The sequence below is a fragment of the Bradysia coprophila genome, unplaced genomic scaffold, assembly GCF_014529535.1.
Source record: "Bradysia coprophila strain Holo2 unplaced genomic scaffold, BU_Bcop_v1 contig_232, whole genome shotgun sequence".
Lineage (NCBI taxonomy): Eukaryota > Metazoa > Arthropoda > Insecta > Diptera > Sciaridae > Bradysia > Bradysia coprophila.
This window is the reverse complement of record NW_023503493.1, coordinates 14,929,222-14,946,504: the sequence shown is the minus strand read 5'-3', so window position 1 is coordinate 14,946,504 and position 17,283 is coordinate 14,929,222. Positions and strand designations below refer to the sequence as shown.

The following is a 17,283-nucleotide window of genomic DNA, read 5'->3' as shown; positions in this document are numbered from 1 at the left end:
GATATCTACTGGGATACATTGGCTGCTGCTTTCAGCCGGCGACAGAAAAGCAAGAAAAAGAAATTGCGAGGTCGTCGAGATTGTGAGGTTAGCATGTTTGACGATTTGAATTTGGAGTGCCTAGGCCTCGAAGATGACTACTACAATTTCTCGGAATTGAGAAGTGCTCGTAGGAGTGCAAACCTAGTAGAGATTTTATCGCAGCAAACAAAATTGAAGTCACTAATTCTCTCCGATGGAAGGGCTGTTGATGACCAAATAATGAGTGCCGTAGCAAATCTTATGGAATTGGAGTTACTAGGAATCGATGTCACTAAGACTCCAGTTGAGTCTTTCGCCAAGATTGGACAATTGAAGAAGTTGGCAGATTTCAAACTCTTATGTGTCAACAGCGACTGTGCTGCCAAATTCAAAGTACTATCTGAGTCGAACAACAATTCCCTTCAAAAGTTGAGTCTAGAGTGGCAAATTGGAATGTCCTGTGAGAGCGTTGCTGCATTGGCAAAATCCTCCCCGAATTTAAAGCACCTGAAGGTCACTATCGCTCCCTTACGTCAAACAAATCGGATGCAGCTGGATGCGATTATGACCCGTTTCAACTTCATTGAAATTTTACAACTCATTAACCGGGACCGATTCATTGAACAGCCTTTAGTCAACCAGAGTCACTACTTCAATCCGAATCTGAAAGAATTCTCATACACTGGCGACGGTCAATTCTACGAATCGTGGATGCCGCAATTTATTGCTTCGTATCCAAACCTTACCAAACTGAAATTGAACATTTTCTGTCCGAGAAGAAATAACTTGCAAATCAGATCGATTCTAAATGGGTTCGCAAAATTAGAATCCCTCATACTGCACACGGATGATCTGATCGTTGACGACTTGGATCACTTGCAGGATTGCAAGGGCATGTTAAAGTTTGTGTCGTTGGGACGCATTGATAGAGTAATATTGACCAAGGAGATGGTAGAGAAACTGGGCCTAAATTTTGGTGTGGTGAATGTAGACGACATGGGACGTTTGAGCATGGCTATTGATCAATACAGAATGGAGTGTGGACGTGACGAGTATTTTTAATCCTTTCAAACGTTTAACATTTGCTTTCAAATCCGATCACCTGTGCACCAAGTGCCTAGGCCTGCCCATTGTAACTATAAATACCTGCCTGATACTACAATTTCGAAACTTGTAACGACCTTGGAGTAACAATTTGGTAATTTACGTTTATTTAAGCACAAAATAAAACTTCAAACAATGACACCAATTGTAGCCTATGATTCTGTCGAACCGTTGTTTTATAAGACTGCATTTGGGTGTCCCAGATAAATGGTAACAGACGACACTGCGTTGCGGGTAGGCGGAAGCAACATCATCTATCATCATTTCTCTGGAAAGTCCTTTACAGAAACCGGGTTTCATCTATTGAAAATGCTGGATTGTTATAGCAATGTTTGCTTTCGGTTTCCAGGACCTGTTGAATCACCTGTTAAAAAAAGGCATGATTGTCATCAGTTTTTTTAACCTGATGATCCGTCCGAATCGCTTACCTGATCCAGCAAACACTCAGACACGGTGTAGGCAATTTTTCGTTCTAGGGTGAAGTTGTAAAGTTTGCCGAAAAGGTCACTGAGCAGAATACGAGTTTCATAGGTCGGGCCAATGGAATTCTAAAAAATATTTTCCGTTCAGAAAGCTTTCCACGCGGTCCACGAACCTTTACACGATGTGCATTTGAATTAAGTTTAGTTGAACCGACTTCCATGGATTATTTTGGAATTCAGCGTCTCGATCAAAAATTGATTCTTTTAACAACTGAGGTACTGTACGCACTCAGATCTTATCTTGCCGTTTACCACTCCGTCCAACTGAAAATCGTAATTTTTCAACTGTAATGGCGTGCGGGAGTCGATTCATACATAGTGTTATTATGACTTAACTCCCTTTAGTAATGTCACTTAGTGACAGTCAATCAACCGCTTAATTCAGAAGCACTTCGTGTTTTTCTTTCTGTTTCTCGAACTCACATCATATTGATCAGTTCTAACTTTAACGCAAAATTCCAAACAATTATTTTGCATGGTCAGATGCTCCACACCCTCCAGATTCTTCTGAACGTATTGTTCGATGGTCATCGATTCAATTTGATCATAGTACAGCTTCACCACATAACTTCGACCGAATCGCTCTTTCAGTGCCATCGGCGTATCAATTGAAATAATTTTGCCTCCATGTATCACGCCGATGCGATGACACACCTGTTCGATTTCGCTGATCGTATGCGATGTTAGTATTACCGAACGCTTAGCGGCGATAAGCGAATTGATTGCTTTGCACACCAGCGCTCTGGTGACCGGATCGATTTCGCTGGTCGGTTCATCCATCAGCACGAGTCGAGTGTCGCCGAAGCATGCTATTGCAACGCTGAGCTTTCGGCGATTTCCGCCACTTAAATTCTTTACCAAGATGTTTCGGTACGGCTCCAAATGGAACGATTTTAATGTACTCGTGATCAGCTGTAATAGTATGTTACGTCACTGTTTGCAAATATTTGTTTAGGCAAGTGTGAGGTTTGCGGAACGAGCCGAAGGTGAGTGGAGTAATCACACGTGCCTAAACAAGCATTTACAAGCAGTGACGTAACACATTTTACATGTTTGTGGACGGTAAGTGCATTTTCCCTGTCACAAGCAGTGATGTAAAGTGCACTTTACCGTGGATAAGCATGTAAAAAAGTAGTGAAAGTCCAGACAAGAAGACAGATAAACAAAACAAAAACAAAAATTGAGAAAATTGACATGAACGGGAATGAATGGTGTTTAGCTTGGTCTCAGTTGTTGGTTATAGTTCCATAACCGGCAAAGTGAAGTTGGCAGAGTTTAATGGATGGAATAGGTAAAATTTGATGAGTACCATGTACCAGGTGGTGGTCACAGAATCACTTCCGGTTCTCTGTGCCGTTTTGTTTGTTGTACTTACGTGTTCAATGTTCGACGTTTTCCTCAATCGTCCATAAAAATAAATAACTTCTTCAACAGTTAACAGACCATCCAGAGCATTGGTTTGTGGACAGTAAGAAATTCCCTTCTTGTCGATAAGTTGAACGGATCCAGATGATTGGTAAATTTCGCCCGATAGTATCGAAAATATGGTAGATTTTCCTGCACCATTTTCACCGAGTAATCCGAAGCACTAAGGCAAATCGAATACGAATTAAGATAAAGATAAGATAGAAAAATTACCACAGCCTTGCCATGGTGTTTGTTGTTACGAAGCTGACGAGTTCAGCATAGAGTACGTAAAGAGTAAGGTCAACGGCGATAAATTCTGACGGAAATTAGGCTACACAATTTCTGACAAAAAATTGCCTTGACACAAAGTTGGCTGGACGTTGACTAAAATATTTTGGACATATTCACCTCACTGTCAGCAATGTTGAAGGAAATATTGCCAAGTGCTTGATGTCTTCCATAATTTTTGCACAAATTCTCCACCACCAAAATATTGCCTCGGGTCCTCACATCATATTTGTCTTCTGTCGTCACTTGATCATTTGTAACGGCATTTAAGAATATGCTTCTGGAATACGCGGAAAGAGTTAGTAACGCGTCAAGTTGGTTGACGACGGGACCAATGTTCATACTTTTCATTCGGTTTTTTACGGCATAGGCGCTGGATATGCCCATTTTCGATTAAATAGTTCAGAACCAAAAATACCAGTCCGACAATTAGCGACGACAATATATGCGGCAATAACAACGTGCTAGCTATTGGCGACCTGTAAACGCACATGTCTATTCGCGCGAAAATGCCAGTCTGAAAGGTTTTTATTTACCTTCTGTTGGGAATGGCAAGTTAAACAACTTACTGTGACATGATTTTTACAAATTTCAAGTAATCCATCCGTAAATGCATGTTGAGGGAACACCAAGAACAGTCTGTTCAGGAAGTGTCTTACCATTCTCGATTCCTAAATTTAAATGGAAGACGTTAAACAGAACTGAAAGTTGTACGATGTGGATACAACTAGTGGTATACACCATTAAGTAGGTACAATTTACAATCACTTATCATTACTGAATTTCGTAGCGGAATTTAATTTTGCAGGACCAGAAACTTCTAATCAGTCATTAGTAGTAAAATAAAAAATAAAATTTTTTAGGAACTGTGGAACGTATTTTTGGCAACTTTTTACTTCTCCTTGGGACAATCAATGATGCCCAAATTTGGATATTTGCAATTTGTACGAGTTTAAAGAGATTCACTTAAAAAAACTGCGAAATTCGTCATACCTCGATAACTTCCCAGGTACTCCAGAGCTTTGGTAGGGCAGGAAGAGTTATCGTTTTTTTTAGGAGAATTGGGGAAGACAGACAAAAAGTTGGAATCTCAGTGATTTTTTGTTGGAACCAACTGCATTCCTGAGGTCAGATGAGGAAGAATGCGGTAAGTAGTTTTGTATAGCTTCAACCCAGAGCTAGAATTTTAGAATTTTCTTTTTTTAAATTTTGTGAGGGATTTTCAGGTGTTTTCGATTCCACTCTGAAGTTTCGGCACTATTGAGGTGGTAGTAGGTGTTGTAGATCCAACATCTTTCCAGACGAATTTTCAAGGATTTTGCACGTTTTTTTTTTGGTTGCCCTTTGGATTTTTGAGAGTGTGGAAGGTTGGTTCCAACAATTTAATGGTCCCAGGGCGAGAACTCAATGATTTTTAGATTTTCTAAGTCGTGGTATGTTGATTCCTAAAATTCAATGATAAAGGAACGTTAACCGTATAATAAAGAAATGAATGAAGGACTGGATTAGGCATACCACTGCTTCTAGCACGAACACTCATTTTTTCAACGTCAGAAAGCCTTCAAATCTTTAAATTGGATGCGTGTACGTGTTGTGTGTTTTTATTCGCACCAAGAAATCAACTATCTTTACGAGAAAATCAAGGCCTATTTTGATTGCATAAGCCACCGAATATTTCTTATGTTCATGCTAGAAGCAGAGCTGTGGATTAGGTGTGTAGGCGCAGAATATGTCACTATTAGCAATATCAGTTTTTTGTAACCAAATTGGGTCACCTTCACCCATTAAGGCCAGGTTAATTCGCCTTACATCGAAATGCAATCATTTGACGATAACATCTTAACCTGATCTTAAGAGTTACAATAGTAACCCGTACGAGTCATTTTTATGTTTCAACGATTTGGTGTTGTAAAAGGAAGAAGATTGCTGAAGCTTGACCGGATCCACGATGCTGACATGGTAACGAGCAAATTTGGAAGACCCGGTGAGCTTTTGTTTTTGTTTTATTGTTCGCCCACGCTTTTTGAAAATTATTCCTTCGGTTCGTGATAAAACCGTGGTTAAAATTGTCACTCTCGCTGTTTCTGTTGTGCTCTACGGGCAAATATTTTGCTGAGCAATACGAATCACTACGTTCAAGAAGTCTTACTCGCTGTCTTGTGCAATGAAAGTGTAAAGCAGGTATGGTCGATCGTTCGCCCGGATGACATAAAAATTTGATTTACGCACTCAAACGCACTCATTTACATATTATTTTGACATAATTTATGAATGCGTTTAATGAATGCAAATTCCGATCGGCCATACCTGTTCTGTACTTTCATTGGTCTTGTGAACGAATATGGTGGAAGAAACTTTTTTTTTGGAATGTCAAGGCGTCTTCTTTTTGTCCTCTTTTTTCACGCCGAAATGTCCTCTTTTTCAAAATAGAAAAATGGGAACCCTATTATTGATCTATCCATTTTAACACAATGCTAGGAGATGCGAATGTGTGGTAAGGTTACTACATATCATTATCCGGTCGCAACAGTTAGAATTGTGATCCCCCGTACAAAATGAGGATCAATGAACCGCAAAGTAATTTTGCATGGAAATTCAAATGGTTTTTGGTCATCACTTACTTCTGAATCTCCTAGAACATCGAAAAGGGTTATAGTTATAACCGGTGAAAACGCAATGACTATATTCAGGCACACCATGTACATATTTGCCATGCCCGCATCGTAAAACAATTTCTCCACCAAATGTACCATCGGAATCATTGCAAGTCCGTACATAAATATCAACAAACAAATTCCATGAAGATTGTCTCTGGATGTGTAAATGGGTATGTCGAACATTTTAAATATCCCCATTGTAATCAACAATGCGATAAAGAAGAGCTGGGTGAATTTGAATTCGTCAACCATCAAAAACAAAAGTGTAAGACGAAAAAAGCTTTCAACTTACGGAAAAATCCCATAAAAACGCCACCCCCCAATATGTTCGATATGCAACGTTGCACAATCGTTGTTGCAGTTTTTCGCCGCTCACACGTTCAGTAACAACGTACACGGATGATGTAGTTACCACAAAACTGAACGCTATAACCAGGACGATTGCTAATGCAGCATCAGCCATTTGCTCCAATCTGTAAAGGAGCGATAATCGTTTGGAACTGATAACGCGTGACAAGAAAGCAGAACGCAACAGTTGAAACAGTCTTTCAGCAAAGGATCTAATACCAGGCAAAAGATCATAATTTTTTATCGATCAAAAATAGTCCCGAGTAGCCGCCGTTTGTTTACATTTTGAATGGAGAATTTTGAAAACGGCGGATGTTAGGGACCATTTTTAACAGATAATAAATGTTGATCGTTTGCATGGTGGCTTTGCGTTCAGACATTAATTAATTTTTAATGTTGTCATCGTCATAAAGGTTTAGTTAAAACCACGGCAGAGTAAAATAAACCAGGCAGGAGCGGTTCATTTTTGAAACGTCAAACAAGGGACCTAACACACTGTATGAAAATGATCTCAAATGACACTGACATAAATTGAAAAATTTTATTCGCAAAAAACGTAGGGCTACTAGATTATTCAGGTTCCTAGTCAAATCAGCGCTCCTGGTTAACTTTACTCTGTCGTGGTTAAAGCAGTTTGCATGTCTTGGACATAAATTTTATAATTTTTCTCGTAATTTAGGCCCTCAACATGAAAATTTGTATGCGTATCTGTTGTGGACGGAGACCATTTCCGATGGGCTCGATCTTAAGAGAGGCTATAAATTGCAATGCGAAAGAGACCTAATTCAATTTTTTCTTTTGTTATACTGTTAAACTTTGTTCTAGGTCTATTTTGCGTTTCAGCTACAGTTACTCTACCTATACTTAGCAACGCGAGAGAGCATTCCTTGGTTATAGGTTTGTTCAAAGGTCATTTCGAAATGTAAAATTTCATCCGCAAAAATTTTAACGAAAAATCTTCAAAGAAATTTTTTGATGTTTAGGGTATGTTCATCTCTGTGGATGAAATCGTTGTCGTTCGTGTTGTCAAAGTTTGTGTTTACAGCAAGGTTTACAGTTATTTGGAACAGACCTATACTATCTCAAATATGTGACAGGAGAACGAAAATAAAATTTGAATTAGGTCTCTTTCGCTTCGCTGTGTGCACCTAAAAGACCAGACTTTCGTTGCAATTTTAGTGTTAGGTAAAAATGTATAAACAAGAACAATACTCACATTGAAGACAAGCTTAGATCTTTCCTCCCTAATTTTAGCGGATGACTCGATGTCGTTATTTTGTACAGATCATTGTTCATCTCCGCTTTGAACAGAGCCGAATTCATTTCGTTTAAATAGACTGGCAGCGCATGGTACCCTTTATTATTATACCATACCACCAGCTTCGAATCGTTCAGCGTGATGCCACCGTATCGTCGGTTGATGGAGTGGTCGTGCGTCTCTAAAATCGAATAAAAGGCTTCCTTCGACGAATTGAAATATTCACATTGATCGTGGCACTTCAAGTACGCAATCGTTTTATTATCGAATTTGTTCGTATTTTCGTATGCATAAAACTCAGTTGTATTTGCGTACAGCTCCTGCGAAAAAACGAGTTCCGTATCAAATTCGCCAGGCGGTCGATAGGTCATGCACGTCAAGGCAATCATTTGAAAAATCGTTGGTACAAGGAAGATTAGTATAATTAAGCCATAGTTTCGTTTGAAATGGATGAATCTCTTCCACAACAAATGTTTCGCACATTTAAACTGATTGTTTGTCGCTGGCGGCTCTAGTTTATCCGATCCGTCGCCATTTGTCATCGCTCTATGATCTCCGTCATCGGAACTGAGTATTTCCGATTCGGATCGAGCAGTTTGATTGTTGAACATTTCTGCGAGATTTTTGCTAATGACACGGAAATGGGATACGGTTCCCAGTTGATGCTGTTTTTCGATGGATTTAATCAATGGCTCGAAATTGATATGTCCGTTGTTCACATCGCAGTACGGTATGTTGATGTGATAGTCGTCGTCGCTCTGATGAGTGACATTGAAACTCGGTGCATGTGTTTCCAGATTATTTTGAATCTTTTCAATGGTTTTTCGGCGTTCCGCTGTTGTGCCAAGTTTGATTTGAATGTCGAATGATTTGGTGAATTGATTCCTTAACGTCTCTGACATATTTTCCGATATGATCTTCCCCTAAAAGGCATAAAATTTAGAGTTAACCTGTTGGTTTCTTGCTCATAGAGCATCCATCCATTAGCTTATGGGCCGCTTGTAATGTCCTGTATGCGATATTTTCACACTGTGTGCGTTATTGCCGCATCCATCAACAACGCGCCAGAAGACGCATCATTTACGTACAGACAGTGTAAATAATAGTGTATTAATAGCACCACACTGCGCGCAAAGTGTTCCGTCGCTGCTTTGAATACTTACGTCTTTTACAAATAACACATTGTCGCCCAGACGTTCCGCTTCGTCAAGGTAATGTGTTGCCAATACTACTGTTCGGCCTTTTCTCAGATCACCAATCAATTGCCATATCTTTCTTCTTGCTTTATCGTCAACACCACTGCATGGTTCGTCCAGAATAACCAGATTTGGCGACCCTTAATAAAGGCAATGAGAGCTGTATTCATGGCGATCATTTTCTTACTGTTTCTAGTGTTTCTTAACCATTGATGGATTTCATTACATTTTCGGGCGAGATGAAACCAATCAACGATTGAGTGCTTCAGGAGAGAAATTAAGAGCTACACATGCTCCACGGCAGCTTAACGTAAACCAGTGATCGATTTGACAGGGACCCTATCTTTCATAGCTTGTGTGAAATGCTGCTTTGATTTTCTGTAGAGAGTGTGAAACCCATAACTACAATAATTGGGATAATCCGAGAATCTAATTCCATCTAAGCCAAAAGGTTATCCGAAACACAGCGCTTGGCAATCTCTCCTAGTAGACTTCCAATGCGACACTGGCACTATTATGTTGATTATAATAAGTAGCTTTTCGGATCACATTCCATTGAATGTCGGAAGGAAGCGCTGCATGAACACTACTCTTTCGCATCAGGTCCTAAGTTACCTACTGCTTCCATCTCTTTCTATCTCTAGACTAGAACACCAAGTTCTTGGAAGCGTTGGAACTTTCTGAACTTTTTAAGTTGCCGCAAAAGAGACGAACGTTTTCAGAATTCAATACAGACACCTTCAGTCAAAAGTAACACTTGCTAACACGCACACACATTAGTCTCTTACCCGAAACGTTTGCGTTATTTAACTTACCAATGAAAGCCATTGCAATATTTAGACGTCTCTTGAATCCACCGGATAGATTTTCGCATTTAAAATGGAGATGCTTTCCAAAATCTAAACTTTCGATCGTGTCCTTCAAGACGTCCTTGTAACGATCAGGTGCCTTTATGCTGGCATATAATTCCAAATGTTCTTTCGCTGTTAAGTTCGGTATCATAACATTGTTCTGTTGACATAAGCCGACTGTCCCTTTGGTTTCCATTCCGCATACTCTATCCAAGTTCTTGGACAAATATATTTCACCGGAAGTTTGTTTGACCTGTCCCAACAGTAACTTTATAATTGTACTTTTACCGGCACCATTCTGACCCAACAAACACGTTACATGGTCGCGACGAAATACAATCGACACATTATCGACGGCCAGCTTCTTTCCATCGAACGTCTTTGTAACATTGCTCATACATCCGCCGATACTGACATCCATATCTTTGACTGGAACTTTGTAAGATTTAAAATCGGAGTGGGTGAAACGTTCGCTCAGATAACCGATAATGGAATACAGAACTGTATCAAACATTAACATGAACAGACCGAATTTAAGATCGTTATCGCTTATCGACCCGCTGAACGCATTGTCGAATGATAAATGTTTTTGCAGCAATTCGTAGAGCATTATATGCCGCCAAGCACTAGAAAAGGCAGTCGGCATGCACAGATTCTAAGATTTTTTTTATTAATTTGTGTTTCTCGTTTAATTAATTAGGGAACGTCAGAGTTTTCAACGCATCGGACTTGTATCTGCTGTGCGATAAGGCTTTGCAATTTTTTTTTTTTACTCTTTGATTACGTCATGTCTTCAAAGTCTTATCGCACAGCAGATATAAGTCCAATCGAAGAACTAATTACTTTACCGGAGCCCTGAGATCATGTGCAACAGACTGGCATTATGTTTAGCTAAAATGTAATTAGTTTTTCAGATGACAGCGCACCATTCAGGTTTATCGTAAGTCTTTGCATTGATCGTCAAAAAATCTGACGTTCTCTATTGCCTTGGCAGACTTACCGCAAAAAATCTACTAGCGAAAGTGAGCTCAGTCTCATGGGCTACCATGACGATGTATGGAAGGAACATGAAATATATTAGTGTAAGGTTCAACGCAGCACCAATGGTTGCATTTGAGAAGAATGTTGACATCATGTAACTGAAATTGTTATCGAAGCGTTATTTGGATGACAAAGGAAGAAAATTAAGGAAATCAACTTCGTTTGGGAGATAAAAGGACAGGTTGAATTTCTAAAATTTAAAGACTAATATGCCGTTTCTTTCGAATGGAATTGAAGCCTGTAAGAGAAAAGCATTGACCTTTAAACTTAACTCAAGATAAGTTTTTACTGTGCGTGGATTTCGTTTGTTTCCATTGTTTTATTCGTTCCACATACATGCCATCACCGAAATAGCGTCTCTCTTTTCATTTCTTTTCATTCATTTCACACGTTTCGAGTGAAGACGTTTTCATACCTTGGGCATACATTTCGGAATTTTACTCGTAATTTAGGCCCTCAGAATGGATACACAACGGATACGTAAACAATTATTCGCCTGTTGAACGCATTAGACGACGATGTGGAACGAATGAAAATGCAGAACGCTAAGCAAGTAAAATTTGTATTGAAGTTTATGTTATCCCAGTCCCATGGGATTCATTGGCTATATATGAAGTCACTCCCGAGGATGATAGCAACAAAACGAGACTATTCAAACAAATTTGGTTGAGTGAGTGCTTACTTAAAAACCAGAAGGTGTAGCGTTGTAATTCCCTTGACTGAAAGTCATGGGTCTTACGGATGATAAACACTCTAAAATGTCACACAATGTTCACTATGATTGAAAATACATGAATGTATGACCAAAAACCTTAAATACAGAAAATGTTTGTCACACTTTGTTCATTTCTTGATAACACGATAACTCGAGTAATTCTCAACGGATTTCCAAAAACTTTTTTTTACTCGACGGGGAATTAAATTCCTGAGGTCAAGTTCGAGGATGGGCTATAACAGACGAGTGATCTCTGAGATATTCCCAAAAGAATTTTTGTCTCGTCGTTTGATAACACGATAACTCGAGCAATTCTCAACGTATTCTTTATTCGACGAAGAAATAAATTCCTGAGGTTAAGTTCCACGGGCTGGATGGACACTCTTCGAATAGCAGCATTTAAAAAAATGAAGAATAGCGTGAATAAGGTCAGGCCCGTGTTAAGTTCGAAGATGGGCTATTACGAACGAGTGATCTTAGAGATATTCCCAAAAGAATATTTGTCTCGTCGCTTGATAATTTCCAAAAATTATATAGATTATCTCTCTATAGTCTCCTTATCACATGGAGCAATTTTCGACAGCTTTCCAAAAACTTTTCAAACTCATCGGGCTAGGTTCGTTAATGGAAAATTCTGGATTAATAATCTGTGATTTATTCCGAAAAGACTATTTTGTTGACGTTCTTGCTGTCTAGTCTATGCTAGAAAAAAATCAACGAGTGTCAATTTTGCGGCCAGAGCGAAGCGAGGGCCGTAATCACACGAGTTGCTTACCTTATTCATGAGCAAAGAGGGTAGATTTATTTACTAAAAAAGTCTTATAATCTAGATCCTTTCAGCGAGTGTGACCTTTAAGGCCAGCGTGAAGCGAGGGCCGTATGCACACGAGTTTAATTTTTATTGAAGAGGTAGGCAAGAAATACGTTCTCTTTGCAGCGTTAGTTAGCAGACAATAATACTGAAGCATCTTTTGTTTAAAAATGAAGAAATTCTGAAAATTGATTTTCAATAAAATAAAAGGAGTGAACAATTTATGACAAGACAATACAGGACAAAGAGCTACTTTGAGCAAGATCAATCTATGATATTTTTGTTACAGTTACAAAAATCTATTGAGAAGATATCCGTCAGTCAAGGGACCTGACCCACCCAAAAGGTGGGGCCTAGTTTTTGTGGAACGGTTATAAACGGTTACCCACTCCTACATGTCGATGACGTAATTTTTTATAGCAAAAAATAGAAATTAACACTTACGAGAAAGAAATCAAACAAATGATGAATATAGTTAAGAAGAAGTACATGAATGCCAAATTCGTTACGATTAGAATTCCTGCAATATACATCCCAATGAGGCAAGGCGTAAAAACCAGAAGTAGCTCGATAATATTCGTTATAATCCAAGCCAAATTCTCAGACGATTTACGCAATCCCATTACTCTCATCAACTGTAATTCAGAATTTTTAAGTCACGCCCGTTCTCCCGTTGCTGTTATTGTAAAGGCTAAACAATTACCGTGCTGTTACCGCTCTCCTTTGTCCAAATTCGTTGCCACACTGAGACTGATATCTGAGCGGCCAAACCGAGTAGAAATGCCAATTGGATTGCTTGAATTTTGTAAATTCCAATCACATACACGTCTTTCTTGTATTTCGGATATGGAAACTGCTTGGTGAACATATCAAGCTGGTTTACATGAAACGTCTGTTGTTCGGGTTCCCATGATAGGTCATTACGTCTTCGCCTGATTTTGCGTTCCCCGTCATGAATTGAGCCGTCGTTTTCATTGACATGCGAACCAACTTCTTCCGATACTGTTGTTACATTATTGTTTGACTCGGTTTCGGACTCACTAACCAGTGTCGGTAATGTCGTCGTTTCTTCCACGACAACCGTCGCTTTATTGTAATCGTCAGGTGCGACTAAAGTATCAGGTGCGACTGAAGTATCAGGTTCGACTGAAATATCAGGTTCGACTAAAGTATCAGGTTCGACTGAAGTATCAGATTCATCTGAATCATCAGGTTCGACTAAAGTATCAGGTTGGACTGAAGTGTCCATACTGTTTTTGTAGTTGGCCAGATCTATCAATTCAGCTAGTTGTAGCTCATTCAGTCTAAGCGATTCATGATGACGAATCGTCTCAATGATAGCTTGATCCACAGAATGCTGTAATTGAATGAATCCACGATGATATGTGATACTGCTGTGTAAGTTGGCGTTTGGGCCTGGAAAGCAGAATCGATTCCGAGTTTTCGACGTAACTGGAATGTTATCAATATCCATACGAATTTTGTACGAATATTCTCGATCCGTAACTCGACTGACATTGTTGAAATAGACGCTGCTGTAGAGCATTTTTTTCTCGTTTAATTCATAGGCCCGTTTCTCCAGTTCTGCTTCGGTTGTTACTCTCACTAGCCGGTCGGTAGAAACGCATTCTAACATATTGACAATCGTTTGACCGGTTGCTGCAACTTTCTGCAAAATAGATCCGATTCAAAAAGCAATTCCATCCCCTCAATGGAAAGGATTTACTCACATCGTCAAGCATCAGAAATTCTATGAGATGTTCAATACTGTCAATATCGATATAGTGGCTTATTAACCTTCGAATGTAGGGTAATTTTAACGTGTCCAGCCACGATTGAATTTCCGACTGAAAATCGTTGTCGGTTCGAAGTAAAATAACTAATTGGTTGAGAGCACCAACGAATTGCTGCAACTTCATTACATCTTCGAATATTCTGGTAGCCTACACCAATTTTAGATGAAAAATATAATATATTGATCTTGTCGAGAGTACTGACTCCACTCCAGCTCCGTAAGCGATTTTTTTGTAAAGAAACAGAATCAAATTTTGATTCACATTCTTAAACGTATTAACAACCTTACCCTTGTCATTATTTCATCTGTTAAAGGATTACCCGGTCCATAAACAATTTTCCCCTGAATTACGGGCTTAATAAGACTCCAAGTTAGTTTACCAGCAGTTGAATTTGCCACTCTCTGATACAGTTGCTTACAGTAAGGTGCTACAAAATAACGTTACAATTCAGTCCTGCACTTATACTTTACCAACGCACTTCAAGCAAAAGTGGTATTAATGACAGCTGTCAAATATAGTACTATTTTATACGAAAAAATTGCTGGAATTTTTTTACAATGTCAAAATTTGTTCGATACACTGTCCAGTTTTAGTCCTCATTTAGAGTACCACCAACGCACTTCAAGCAAAAGTGGTACTTTCAATAGTGGACTGAAACAAAATTTTACACTGCAAAACGATTGGTGATAAAATTTCATACAAAAAGTACTCTATTTGGCAGCTGTCACAAATAGTACTTTCATGCTTGAAGTGCGTTGACTTTACACATACTATATGCTAGAATCGGTGAGAGCATGCTAAATTGTAATTCAATCGACATGACTTACTTGGCATTGAATCAGTCTCATCTTGTTTGATTTTGTTTGATTTGGAAAAGATAATTTGAACCCATGCAGGCTGTTCAGTACTTATTTCAAATGGTCTACCACATAGTATGTTGCCAGCTGAGATGAATGTTGAGTCATCTTAAAATATGATCTTTTATTACAAATTGTTGTTTTTGAGGCATTACATCCGAACTGTAGAATAATGTGTGGGAACGATTAGATCTAGAGCATCCTAACCTCAAAAATCGTGTTTTTCAAAGCGACACCGTAAAATCGAGCTTACCACCCAACCGATCTTTCATCAGTGACCTATTTACCGTCGATTGAAGTGCTCTCAACCTACTCGTTCCCACGCTTCTGCGTGTGTATTAAGGTGGATCCGATTTAACGTTATTCCTAACGGTCGGTGTTTTCTTATACTTTGCGAGAAAAAAATGCTCAGCAATTTCGCTGTCTTTGCATATAGATTGTGTCCTTCTAGAGTGGCACAAATCACTAGTGATTGATTCTTTCACGTTACCTGACATCAAACTTTTGAAATCCAATTTACTTTCCGTCAATTCCGCAAACATCGGCATCTTGTCTTTAATTGCGTTGGCATAATGCTGTAAATCTCCGAACTTTTTGTGAGTGTAAATTCTTGTTAAAGCTCCGATTATATTTTTGTCTTGTGGAAGATTCACCACTGCTTCCAATAGTAATGGTTCATTGATAAATGTCTGCACTAAGTTCAGTATCGGTGTCAATCTACAAAAAACAAAACTTTTCAGACACAGGGGTCAACCTTTTCTTCTAGACTACTAACGGTGCATTTTCAAATTTAGATGTTTCCTCATATTCCGTTGCATTCCAGCATTCGTTGTCTACCGTACAGATGTACGACTGGAAAAATGACAACGTTTTGTATTTAATGGGCAGCTGTCTTGTGGGAAATTGACCTTCAAGTAAAAAAATTATTTGCAGAACATTGTAAAATAAAACAAAATATGTCGCCCCGTACGAGGTACGCAGACCGTAGAACTTCTCTGACCAAGTAGCTACTGGAGCCGTACTTTCGTAGATATAATCCAGTTTTAATTTAAGCAACTGAAAATTTACTGAAAATGGCTCAGAAAGCTTCCCATCCAAATCTAGACTTCAATCCAGATGCTTCAAAATTCGGCAAAATTGCACTGACGACAACAATGGATTTAACTTTTTCTTTTGTATGATTGATAGGGTGAGGATCCTGATGGCAGTTTGGGCAGGGATCCCTGACGATCTTTTTGTTTTTGTCAGAGAAATGATATGCCTGTGGCGAGACAGAAGGAGCATGTCGAAAAAATTGTCATCTCTCTTGAGAGAATTCGTATGTAATTCTCTCTCATATCGTATACAATTTTTAACCTCAGATTCCTTCTATCTCGATACATCCATACACCAACTTATCATTTCTCTGGTTTTTCTAGTATCGAGAGAAGAAGGTGGACGTTCCCCATCGATTTTTTTTTTAAATCTAACAAATTCAAATTTAGAATTTGTACACTCGTACGGGGCTAGAAACACAATTCAACTTACAATCTTCGACGATCTCGCTGGCATATTTAAAGCCAAAACAATACAGAGTCGTGAATAAAAAAAACGGCCAAACATAATGTAGCAGAGTCAACCACTGTTTAAGAACGTAAAAGATTCAAATGAGAATTTAAGTTTTCACATTCAAAAAAATTGAATTATTTGCATACTGGTTGGCGTATCCGGACTAGAAGGTCTTTCCATAATAGAGCCCTTATTTGCTTTGTATTTATTATGCTCTTGTCAAGGCTCCTTTGTACTTCGTACTTCTTCATTTTTAAATTTGCCAGGCTTCAAATTGACGAATTTATTTTGGTTTTTATGGTAATTCACACATCATTCCTGGAAAATCAAAGTAAGTTATGTCTTTGCGTAAATCAGATATAAATCTTAGCTGAAACATAATAAATGTGGTAAGAGACACTCGTCTTACTCAAATGCACTAAGCTTCCCTCAGATGCATATAATAGAGCGACCACTATAATGCAACTTTTTCAAACGAAATTATTTAAAGTTTGCCTGATATAGTCAAAATATCAAAGTCGCATTTTCAATCCAGTGCGTCTCTAGCAAATTACAACGAAAATGAAACTTATTTTGACACAGAAGTGATATAAAGTCTCATCAATTTTTCATTTTAGCAACGCACGTTAAATCTGAGTAAGACGCTCTTAGACTAAATAGATATAGACTGGCAATACGTAGACGTGAAACTGAAGCTATAATGTAAACCGCTATTACGTATGTGTAACCCGGTTTTTGGTGGGTTTTGATTTTTATTCTTTTCTTGTTGTCACACGTTATTGACAATTTCAAGATATTTTAATCGGAAGGTTACGCTGATCGCTTGGTGAAAATGGACTTCACCTAGCACATATTAAAGACCTTGCACATATGTTTGACATTGCAATGTGTACAACATCGAGA

General features: G+C 38.7%; 1 protein-coding gene across 1 annotated transcript; it reads right to left on the bottom strand.

The window, feature by feature from the left end:
* Positions 1 to 1,199: 1,199 nt before the first annotated feature.
* LOC119077220 (ATP-binding cassette sub-family A member 12-like) lies at positions 1,200 to 16,692 on the bottom strand. The gene is made up of 22 exons (XM_037184401.1): positions 16,527 to 16,692; positions 16,360 to 16,453; positions 15,608 to 15,740; positions 15,323 to 15,549; positions 14,803 to 14,940; positions 14,263 to 14,402; positions 13,910 to 14,122; positions 12,883 to 13,848; positions 12,624 to 12,814; positions 10,613 to 10,751; positions 9,577 to 10,267; positions 8,729 to 8,901; positions 7,524 to 8,488; positions 6,252 to 6,432; positions 5,924 to 6,184; positions 3,872 to 3,973; positions 3,647 to 3,819; positions 3,423 to 3,582; positions 2,983 to 3,195; positions 2,031 to 2,519; positions 1,554 to 1,673; positions 1,200 to 1,489 (listed from the first exon to the last, which is right to left on the bottom strand). The coding sequence occupies exons 1-22, from the start codon at positions 16,629 to 16,631 to the stop codon at positions 1,406 to 1,408; spliced, it is 5,958 nt and encodes a 1,985-aa protein (XP_037040296.1). The 5' UTR covers positions 16,632 to 16,692; the 3' UTR covers positions 1,200 to 1,405.
* Between the last annotated feature and the right edge of the window lie 591 nt (positions 16,693 to 17,283).

Excerpts from the sequence above, each read along its gene's own strand:
- LOC119077220 (XM_037184401.1), bottom strand. The coding sequence starts at position 16,631 with ATGAAGAAGTACGAAGTACAAAGGAGCCTTGACAAGAGCATAATAAAT. Across the intron at positions 13,849-13,909 it reads AATTTCTGATGCTTGACGAT|AAAGTTGCAGCAACCGGTCA; the intron begins GTGAGTAAATCC and ends TCTATTTTGCAG. Across the intron at positions 10,268-10,612 it reads TCGCTAGTAGATTTTTTGCG|AATCTGTGCATGCCGACTGC; the intron begins GTAAGTCTGCCA and ends AAAAAATCTTAG.